This window comes from Orcinus orca, chromosome 11 (genome assembly GCF_937001465.1).
Source record: "Orcinus orca chromosome 11, mOrcOrc1.1, whole genome shotgun sequence".
Classification (NCBI taxonomy): domain Eukaryota; kingdom Metazoa; phylum Chordata; class Mammalia; order Artiodactyla; family Delphinidae; genus Orcinus; species Orcinus orca.
In genome coordinates this window covers 67,110,912-67,122,966 of record NC_064569.1, presented here as the reverse complement: position 1 = coordinate 67,122,966, position 12,055 = coordinate 67,110,912, and the positions used below count along the sequence as shown (strand labels likewise).

General features: G+C 36.4%; 1 protein-coding gene across 4 annotated transcripts in view; it reads right to left on the bottom strand.

Annotated features, from left to right (window-relative positions):
* Nucleotides 1-12,055, bottom strand: part of TMTC2 (transmembrane O-mannosyltransferase targeting cadherins 2) — a 420,660-nt gene that overhangs the window by 80,671 nt on the left and 327,934 nt on the right. For all 4 annotated transcript variants that reach the window (XR_007469965.1, XM_049693957.1, XM_033407136.2 and 1 more), the window contains one exon: nucleotides 9,633-9,747. Coding sequence is in view for 3 of the 4 variants with exons in the window: in XM_049693957.1 (XP_049549914.1) it covers nucleotides 9,633-9,747 (115 nt within the window). In the remaining variant the exon portion in view is untranslated. The remainder of the gene's footprint in view (nucleotides 1-9,632; nucleotides 9,748-12,055) is intronic.

Genomic DNA, 12,055 nt, shown 5'->3' with positions numbered 1-12,055 from the left:
TAGGCACTTATGGCAACACATGGAAAACTGTAGGGAAAAGAGTATGTCAGTTCTACCCACTGAATCTTCCTGTATATCCTTGTTTTACTCTCTACAGAGAAAACTCATGAGGAGCTGTCCAATGTCTACTTTATGGCGTAAGCTGTATTGCATACTCCCCCCTCTGCAAGAAGCATCCTGGGAGTACTTAATAAATCTTAATGCAAAAATGATTGAACCATTAGTCAGCATTTGAAAACTGAGGAAATTAGCAATATCCTGCCAGTTGCTTAGGGGATTCTAGTAAACACCCTAGAACCTCAACCACTGGATTGTTAGAGATTGATTACAGGACTCAGGTTCCAAAGACTATTGGGATCAAACTATTTAAAGAAGCTGATAAAATATACTTTTCCTGAATACCCATATTTCTTTTCTTTGTTCACTATTTCTTTCCTGAGATAGTAAATTCTCTATGTATCACTTACAAAATTCCATGGATTGATTACTCTATTTTCCAGTTTCAACAATATTATGAATCTATTGCTATTATTGCTATTATTAACCACATTTCAAAGATGGTTAAAATGAGGCTTAGAGAAGCTGACAGTCCCCCAAGGCAACGCAGCTGGTAAGTGGTTGAGCTCAGAATCAAGGGCTCTAAAATAAAATATCTGAATCACAGGATCATGCTGCTATCTTTGTGAGCGCCGGATGTATCAGAATGACATGTGGTACATTGCTCTGTGGCAGATGACCACAACAATTCTTACATCAAATACTAAGAAAGCAATAAAACATGCTTCTTGATTATTATGCTTAAAAGCGGGGAAAATATGAAAAAAAAAAAAAAGAAAAGGGGAGAATATGGAGAATATTTGCAATGACAGGTTTTACATCCTTCCAATTCTAACTCCCAAACTGATAGAAGTGAACTTCACCAGACCCAGCTGAGCAGAGGATAGTTTTAAGAACAAACAGTGAGGGCCTTCCCTGGTGGTGCAGTGGTTGAGAGTCCGCCTGCCGATGCAGGGGACGTGGGTTTGTGCCCCGGTCCGGGAAGATCCCACATGCCGCGGAGAGGCTGGGCCCGTGAGCCATGGCCGCTGAGCCTGCGCATCCGGAGCCTCTGCTCCGCAACGGGAGAGGCCACAACAGTGAGAGGCCCGCGTACCGCAAAAAAAAAAAAAAGAACAAACAGTGAAATGCACTATAGTATTTTGCCGCATGTACTTCACCGTCTCCCATAAAGGAGGGGAAGAGTAGGAATTCAGGGGAAAGGCAAGGAAATAGGGAATGAGAAAAAGCAAGAAGAGTATTTGGATACTTAACTTTATTATCCCCCAAATCTCCTATTTTGAGGGGGCGGTGGTCACAATTAGACAGAGAAGGGGACCGTAAGTTTCCCGCGTGTCCAAGTAGAAGACTCAGAAGGTGAGTAAAGGGCAAAGTAGTTGGCTCTGCCAAGAGATCTCCCAGGCCGTATGTAGACAACCTTGTGTTCTGGCCACAATATACTTTACAGAAGCCAGGAATGAGATGGTAAGAAAAATTACTCTTCCCAGGAAACTACACTGGGTCCAGATGGGTGACTACCCTCATCTAACATGTCACCCTGAGTCAACATTATGTCCCTTAGCTAAAGAATAAAGATTAAATCACCATGCCAACAATAGACATCAACTGGAGACTGATACAGTGTCTCCTTTCTTATTAACTCCTGTCCATCACATATGTAAGGCCCTCTCCCTCTGCATATTATCTGTGGCCTCTCAGGGCCACAAAAGGTAAGGAGGTAGAAAAGCCAGATGGTATTTGTAAACTAGATTATGAAGTAAACCTTGACTTCTGAAAAAATCACTGGGTTGCGCCAATTATATTTTATCTTTATTATTATTATTTTTTTTTGTGGTACGCGGGCCTCTCACTGCTGCGGCCCCTCCCGCCGCGGAGCACAGGCTCCGGACGCGCAGGCTCAGCGGCCATGGCTCACGGGCCCAGCCGCTCCGTGGCATGTGGGATCTTCCCGGACCGGGGCACGAACCCGCATCCCCTGCACCGGCAGGCGGACTCCCAACCACTGCGCCACCAGGGAAGCCCCCTGATTATATTTTTAAAGTCTTTAGATTCAGTCTTTCTGCCATCAGTGAAAAAGTAGGTTCAGAGTGAAAACAAATAGTAACAAAAGTCACAAACAAATGTCATCATTTGATTACTACAGAATTCCATTTCTGCACATGGGACTATGAAACACATCTGTTAAAAAATATAGAAATATATTTCATACAGCTAATTCTTCTCTTTGGTATTATTTTATGACATAAAAGTATCTTTTGGAACACAGGTTTAGGGCCCAATATTCTTACAAGAAAAGATATATAAAAGAAATTTGGGAATCAATTACGTTATGAAACAACTTAATACACCCCGTAAAATGTTTGAGGAGATTCTGATTAAAAGAATCATTTGCAATTACCTACATTTTTATGTATTCTGTGAGAATTATAAAATTAAAGGTTGGTAAATTTTAAATTGAAAAAATATAGAAAATAAAAACTCAAGTAGCATTTAGAAGACTCTCTTTAACTACAATTATTAATGGTTGTGAATTGTCAGTTTTGAATTAAAATTATTTAATATGGATGATAACCACTGTTTGACTCATACGAAAGACAATATTTTATTTAATTCTTGGTGATCATTTTCAAGGATAACTTATGAGGATTTTTTTTTTTAACTAGAGAGCCGTTTGTTCCTGTATCATGAAAGTAAGCTGAAACAGTAGCTGATGTTTCCTGTGTTCTTGCCAACTTGCTAAACTTACAACTTAGCTTTAAGTTACTCAAAGCAGAGGTAAATTTTAATTCTAGTTGATAAACTGTACAGTAGTAATAGAAGTAGAACTGAAATAAACAAGGACATAAAAATGTATGGAAAATCTTAAAATAGCAAAACCAGAGTCACATATATGTAAAAATAATGGAGTAGAAAAAATCCCTTGTAATGAAACTCCCAGAATAAATGATTTATGGTCATCAAGGCTTCTTAAATGAAAACTTCTCAACCAAGACATCAAAAATGGCTTCAAGACCTGTAGGCATCTGTCTCAATACTAAATAAAAAGGATAGAGAGGCATAGTGGAAATGTAGCAATAACAGAGGAAAAGACTACGCTGATGGTGTAAGTTTTACAAAATGATTCCTTGAAGTTAGACATTTCTTGATGTCCCGTAAGAATTTGAGCCCATCGTTTCATGGCCTCAAGTCTTTGAGGGCTGCTAAGGACAGGTTAAGCCTATATCTGGAAAGATTACATAATGAAATGTACTGGAAAAATTAAAAGGAAGGAAATGTCTATCAGTTATGTCCACTATAATATTCCTATATAGTAAATTACTACTTATGTTCAAGTGGTAGTGCTTGGGTGGGGAGCAGGGTTTGAGAGGGATTACAAGAGGAAAGGCAAACTAGAACTTGTTTGCAGGAGTGGTCCAAGAACCAACATCATAAGCAACACCTGTGACTTGTTAGAAGAGTAAAACCTCAGGTACCACCCACACATACTAAATCAGAACATGTGATGTAACAAGATCCCTGGGTGATTCACATGAACATTAATGTTGGAAAGGCACAGAGTAGGAAGGTACCTACCTTTAACCTCATCTGCCACACCCCTTTGCTTTAAAGACCTTACATCCCACTATAGCCTAGTTGAAATACGCCCCTCTTAACCAAAACTTGGCAGTAATGTACAATTTATAAGTAGAAAACCCAATAACTTTTTGAGCGGTCTTTGGTAATTTGGGAAGTGCTAAAGAAGAAAGTATATTACTTACAGGGTCTTGGAGATATACATATATATCTCCAATATCCAACGTATGTATGCGTGTGTGTGTGTGTGTGTATGTTCACAATCTGCTTTGAGAAAATAACCTGATTTTTTTCCTTTATTCCTTAAGAACGTCTATTTTATGTCATTTCCAGTGAAATTATTTGAGAATGAAAACTGAAAGATAATTTTTTCTCATATATTCACTCTGCTCTCTAGAAATTAGGGAAGCATTGGGAACCAGTTGGTACAGTACAGTTTTGCTTTCCTTACTACCTTAGGAAGCAGTGACAACTTGGGCCCTTAGGCCTGGATAAAAGGAAACTGCACACTTATCTCAGCAGTGTGTCCTTCGTCAGACAATATACCGTGACGGTATGTCTATAAACTTAATGTTCCTTTGAGAGTACAAACTTGGAGTTCTCTCTCCTATGACTATATACCTACTTTCTAAAATTTACCACAAAGGGGTAATGTAATAATACTGGAAGGATCTTACTATTTAGGATTTATACATTTGAAAACCTGTCACTCTCTATAAATCTTTTTTCCATCAATAAATTCAGGAATCACAGCTTCTAGGTAATCACTCAGTTATAAAGCTATGAGGGAGCCAATGTGACACAGTGAAAACAGTATTATACTTGGCAAGAATATGCTAAGTTTAAATCCCAGCGTTACCAAGTATGGGAAATACCAACTCTCTTTGAGCCTCAGCATCTTCATCTGTAAAACGGGAATATTAGTGTCTATTTCATATATGTGAAATTATAACTAAGAGGGTGACATATACAATGCAAAATACGGTGCTAGGTAGACAGGAGATATTTGAATAAATGCTACTTTTTTTCCTTCATTACCCTGTAAATGGATTTTAAAAAAGAAAATAAAAGAAAAAAACAATTTTCCACCAGAGCCCATGAATGCTGTGAATGAGTTAAATTTGTTTTCAGTGCCTCAAGATTTCCTCTCAGGTGTCAAATACCTTTGTGTGCTTTCTAGCTTCCAGGTCTGGAAGAACACTGAATAAATCCATTCATACAAAGTGCTTCTAACAGAATAATTGATTCAATACTTTCCTCTCACAACTCTGTAGACATAACTCTACTGAGTTTTAGTATTTTAAATTCCTTTGATATTTTCCTTTGATGATAACCAATCTGCTTTTTTTTAATGCTCTCATCTGGAAATATCCAGTACTTTTTCCATTTTATTTGAAGTACTAAAAATGTCAACACATGTAGTCAACCATTCATTATGTGAGGCCTTCAACATCTGTGATCACCCTCCCTGGAAATATATTTAGTAATTAGCCACAGTGTGCATCCTGTCTTCCTAAACAAGGCAGAAGCCGAAAATTTCCTCATCTTCCAACTTTCTTCCAGCCAAGGTATCAGTACATGACTCAGATTCCATCAATCAGATGCAACCTCAAGAGAATGAGAATCAGAAGTAAGTATAATGGGTAGGCAGCTGCACTCAGAAGACTCATCTTCTAATGAATGTGATGCTTGTTCTTCTTGGTTCCTTGTGGGTGATGGTGTCAGAGCTCTGGATTCTAAAAGCTGCTGAGCACCAAGGAAAGCTAGGTGGTGGAAATTATTTCTGGCTACGTAGAGCACTCTCAAGCCTATGGGAGAGTCTGTGGGCTATAGAATTCTCTACAATAAAACCTGTTTCTGCTTAAACTGGCAAGAGTGGATTCTCTAGTTTGCAACTAAAAATGGTGACCCATGCAAGAAGACAAGTTTAGGAGTAGATCTATTTTCATTAATTTTGGTTTTAATAATGATGATTAAAGACCTCCATCCTATCTTGGAAATTTTTTCTATTTGTTGATAATTGCTCATCTGAGCTATGTTCTCCTTCAGAAATTTTCTATTTATATTAACATTTATACAACAAATAAAATTATATATGTATATATGCCATATCTAACTATATACACATAAGTACAGCATAATTATATATACATATTTATATATACAGAGACAAAAGTATCACATATTACATAAACAATACCTATATACTATACAGGTATATGTAACTATATATACATAGTTGTATACTATATATAATTATACAAACATAGATATATAAATAAAATTACTAGTGTATATATACTATTCTCAATCTATTCGTCAATCTTTTATCCTTTCAGTCATCATTTTCATGTTTTTAGTATTTTTCATTAAGTTCTGGGAAAATATATATAATTTCTATTTAAATTTCAATCTATCAATTTTACATTGCCTCCACTGTAGTTATAAACTCAGAGATCCTATTAATTGCTTAATCTTTTCTCATGTTATATGGCTCCTCTTTCCAACTATGTATTTTATTTTCACAGATATATTCTGATCAGTTAGGATAGGTTATTAGATTACACTGCAATAATAGACACATCCTGAATCTCAGTGAATTAGGACAAAATTTATTTTGCATTCATTCATTCTATCCAATGCAGGTGAGAAGGGAAGTTTGTCTCCCTTTGCTTATTTCTGGATCTATTTCCACAATTTCCAAGTCAGAAAAAGGGAAAAGCACTGACTCTTACAATTTGGGCTCAGAAATAACAAGCATCACGTTCATACACATTCAACGACCCAATAAGACCCAGGAAGGTCTTCAACTTGGAAGAAGGCAGGAAAGTGCAATCCTATTATGTTTCTTGAAGTGGGAAGGCCAAATATATTTGGTGAACAGCATTAATACTTCTACCTCACACAGTGTTCTTGTGAATCACCTTGACAACAGGAATTAGAAATATTCTAATTCTACAGAAAGAGATCTTTCTCCATTACTGAGAATTAAAATGGATCTGTTAGACATTTCTCCAATTTCAAGCCTCTTGAAGGTCCTAATAAGTTAAAGATTTGCCCCTTGATGGGCTCTTCCAAACTAGTCTCTTCTGGTGGAATGATTTTTCTTTTCCTTTTTCTTTTTGGCTTTCGTGATAAGCAGTTTTTTCCTTATTAATAGATTCTTTGTGTCAATTCATTGGGAATTACCCAAGGAAAGGGAAGTTAAATAAGTATGCTTCAAATTATGTCTTGAACTATAACATTTCCTAAATTGATGATTTTGTATATTAGGTCAAACATTGATCCAGCTAACCAAGACACAGCCAGGGAGACATCTGCCCTTTCCCTCCCATCGAACTGATCACCAAACCTTGCCAATTTTGTCTCCTAAATATCTTAGGAAAGAACAGAGCTCTTGAAGGAAAAAAATTAATATCAAACTCAATTTACAACAATTTGGCTGCCTCAAGGGAAATGTTAGCTGTAACACCGAATAAGCAAAATCTTGACAGCTAACCATTTTGATAAGGCTGCATTCAAGGGAAAACCAATAACCTTTTTTATTCTTTTTAGCAAACAAAGTCCTATATGCTCTTGATTAATAAGGAAAGAGGCTGGTGTTCAGCTTGCACAATAGGCATTCAAGAAATTGTTGAATTTGACAGAGCTAAAAAAATAAGTAAAAACATTCATACGTACTGCCACCAAGTTGAATAAGGATATGACCAGGTTGCTGTGGTCATACTCACAATCAAGATAGGAAGGCGCTAACTGAATGCAACTTAATGAGGAATGCAGACTGTAGAAAGCTAGAGAGAATGTTCTGAAAAATAAATCCTAAAGATTTCCACGTCGCCAAGGTATAACAAAAACTTTCCACTGGTTTCTAGCACTATGGTAACTAAGGAAAAGTTACAAGCTATATATTTAACAAGGACGTTTTTTGTAATGTTCTTGTAACGAGTTTCTAAGTTTCCGTTGGTAGACCTTGAATTTCAGATACTGATTTAATATATAGCAAAATGCCTTGTTGATGAAAGTATCTATTATGATTAAGATAAATTAGTTTCTAGAAACTTGTGCATTCACATTCTAAATGGTTTATTGTAACTAAAAGCACAGTGTTTTATTCATGAAGAACAAAAAAGTCCTCTTCCCAACACAGCACCTAACCTTCTCATGCAAATTAAAGTATCTTTTAAAAATTATCCTTCTAGGGCTTCCCTCGTGGCACAGTGGTTGAGAGTCCGCCTGCCGATGAGGGGACATGGGTTCGTGCCCTGGTCCGGGAAGATCCCACATGCCGCGGAGCGGCTGGGCCCGTGAGCCATGGCCGCTGAGCCTGCGTGTCCAGAGCCTGTGCTCCGCCACGGGAGAGGCCACAACAGTGAGGGGCCCACATACTGCAGGAAAAAAAAAAAAATTATCCTTCCATTGAAGGTTCCTGCGAACTGGCTACAGTTTATTTTTAAAATATACCAATAGTCTATTGAATCGTGATTTCTCTTTGTAGGTACCTGCTTTAGGAACGCTAAGCATTGATATGGAATGAGGATATTCAACTGAAACCTCACAGTACACTCTTTCCTCTCAAACAGACTTCGAATTTCTTATTTAAAACTTATTAAAAGCCAAGGAGTAAACCACTAAGATACAGTTACAGTCATAATCTCAAATTATAAATCCAAGGTAATTTACAAAACTTGCTTTAAATATTGGTTCCTGGGGGACAGGGGTAGGTGAGGGTATGTGATTATAAAAGGAGAATACGAACGATGCTTGTGGTGATGGAAATAGTCTGTATTTTGACTGAGTGATGGATACACTAACCTATACATGTAATAAAAGTGCACAAAACTAAAAACACACAGACACACACAGGGGTACAACTAAAACTGGGGAAACCCAATAAAACCAGTGGACTGCATCAATATCAAAATACTGGTTTTGATCCTGTATGGTAGTTCTACAAGATATCACCACTGGGGAAACTGGATAAGTGGTACAGGGATCTCTCTGTATTATTTCTTAACTGCATGCAAATCTACCATGATCTCAAAAAAAATGTTTTTTAAATGTTCCTCTACTTATCTAAAAAAGTCCATGTTTTAAAACCATCCAAATGTGGACCAATTCTCTGCTATTTTTCTTCCCATGTAAGAGTAATCTACATAATTAGAAACTTGCCCCTAGAAGCCAAGTTCAGAGCCCATAGTGTGAATGTCACCTAAGGAAGCATTTATGTGGAGATTTAATAGAGTGAAATTCAGGTAACAGCATGTGCGAAGGGGTATACGTATGGCTAACAGAACAATGCTTTTTAAACAACTGTATAAATCATTCGAGTTTCTTAAAAACATCCTCCTTTAATGCATTCACTTTCATTTTATATTCACACAAAAAACTTTCATCTGCCTTTTGTTTTGCTATTATTGTAATTAGCCTTCAAAATAGTCTTTCTGAAAACAGATGCACTAATGGTCTAAAAACATATTGTTTTAACACATAGCAACAGTGCTAATTATAGGGCCATTTTGAGAATTTGCTAGGCCTTAAGTATATTTATATTTGATAATCCTCTCTACTACCAAGCGTAATAAAATGTACCCACATGACCCATTCAATATAATTAATACAAAAACACAAATATTGAGATGCAGTTGACTAACTGACATAATGTTTTGTCTTGGAAACATTTAATTAGACAGTTACTAATTTCAGTTTTGCAATTTTCCTTTTGTATTTTATGGCCAATAATTTTTGAAGGAAAGAGAAAAGGGGCCTGAATAATTTTCAGAGTACTAAAAGTTCATATACCCTATGTACTATGCGCATAAACTATAATGAATTAAATAGTCCTGACTGATTTTAACATGGTTAAGCAGCATAATTCACTTTTAGAATATGGAATAAGGTGACATATAAGGGGAATTAGTATTATTGATTTAATTATATTATATTAATTTAATAAGAATAAAGCTACAGTGTTGGTCTTCTCAGGCACAGTAGCAAAAACTAACCTGAGCATGTGGGCAGCATTGAAGACCACATCAAACTCCGTGCTATCCAGTTCAGCCGCTTTTTTTGCCATCTCAGCTGCTTCTATGAGGCGAGCTTCTTCAAGAAGAAATTGACCTGCAAAGCATGAAGTCAAGTGAGCTGAAAATTGGAAAATAATAATCCTGTGAAACAACTAAAGCTGCTATAGAGAAAAACGTAAGAACAGTGGTAAGGGTGATACGAAGCTAAGGTTTATGTGTACCATGTATCTACGTGCTCATTATTTAGTCATATTTTATATACATTTCCCTTAATTGCAGGGCATCGCAATGTGCCTAATCTGGTACATTAACAAATTTTTTTCCTTAAAAATCCTCCAAAGACTATTGAAGCAAGAAATAAAATGAACAAATTTAAAGATATACTAGATATGTAAAAATGTTTTTAAAAAGTAAAGCAATATAAAAAAGACTACGGGGGAGATTTTAGTTTTCTGATGGTCAAAGAGTTTGGGGATTAAGGCCCTATATTAGTTCTGTTGAATCACAGCTCGGGTGTGATATATTTCAGTAAGTCACCCATCAACTGGTTTAAACATTAGTTGTTCCACCTATATAAGTCACGATAATCATTATGTTGCATCACTAGTATAAAATATAATTATTAGCTATAAACCTCTGAGATCCTAAGATGGGAGTTGCTTTGTAGGAAAAAAAGATATATGACAAATATAACTTGAATTGATTTTAATTATTGGTCCTTTAAAACAGTTTTTGTCTCTGACGCACATTCACAAACAGGGCTACCCATATTAAGATATATTTATTTCTTATATTTAAGTAACACTAAAATTACTGGAAGAACACAGAAAGGTTGGTTTAGCATTAACTTATAGATTGACTAATAAACACGGAAGAATATTAACACATACAGATTTCTGAGATTATTAACACATACAGATTTACTTTCAGGTCAGCTTTGCAAGGTTAGAATTATTGCAGATAGAGCCACACAATTCTTCAAAACTGTATCTCGAGAATTGTTTATATGATGCTATCCTAGAATCATATTGTAAAGGCAAAGAAAACAACATAAAAGTTGGGCCCAATTTTAAGGCTGTAAACATGCAAACAGAGAGAGCAGGCTGCTTTTTCATAGCTAAGGATTTATTAGCAGCAAAAGTAATGATGTTAAGCCTTGTCTGATACAGATAATCAAATGAAAACCAAATCAAGGGAGGACAGAGATATGTAGAAACCACCCATGCAATTGACAGGTTTATAGAATTGTTTTCTATTTATTATTTCTCTTTGCTTTCAGATTCCTATTTGCTTAACGTTCAAGACTTTAACAGCATGAAAAATAGTTACAAAAATGATTGCAAGTCCTAGGCATACATGGAAACTGAAAAACTTTAAAAATGGTGGGTCCCTCGCTTAGCATTTATCTACTAAATATTACAAATTGTCTTCTGACCTAAAAGGACCAGTTCTTAAAATACAGGGGAAGTTTTCTGTTTTAAAGATTTATAATAAACCACAGCCACTGCTTGTACTTAACCGTTTCTAAACTTCAATTGGTAAAGAGTGGTGCGTAAAGACAAGCCTAGGATTTGAATCCTACTTTCAGACCGGGAGTTGGAGATCCTTCAGTTCTTTCTACAAAAAGTTTTACATAACTTTCTTAGTTTGTCACCTAACATTTGGCACCTTTCTCATTTCCCAAAACAAATATAATTGTTGGGTCAGAAAATTTTTAAGAAAACAGAGTTGTAAATGGTTTTGTTGATAAACAGAAAAACACATTACTTATGAAATTCATGTAGACCCTAACCCTACAGACATGTTGATATGAGACACAATTTAAAGTATATGAGGTTTTAAAAAAGTAAAACAAAAATTAGACACTCTTTGGCATGCTGAAAAATTAACATCCCCTCACATATATCTTAGTACAGGATACCAGGCTAAACCCATATTTCAGTTAGCTATACTTATTACAGATTAAAAAAATTTTTTTAAATATTAGGACTTCCCTGGTGACGCAGTGGTTAAGAATCCGCCTGCCAGTGCAGGGGACATGGGTTCCATCCCTGGTCTGGGAAGATCCCACATGCCGTGGAGCAACTGAGCCCGTGCGCCACAACTACTGAGCCTGAGTGCCACAGCTACTGCAGCCACGTGCCTAGAGCTCGTGTTCTGCAACAAGAGAAGACACCGCAATGAGAAGCCCGTGCACTGCAACAAAGAGTAGCCCCCATCTGCCGCAACTAGAGAAAGCCTGTGTGCAGCAACGAAGACCCAATGCAGCCATAAATAAATAAATAAATAGATTAAAAAAAACCCATAATATTAATTGCTACCTGTCCTCAAGGCCTATTTACCTGACTAAATGTATTAATAGATATACTACTTATGTGCTATTTAAACAAAGGATAATGTAG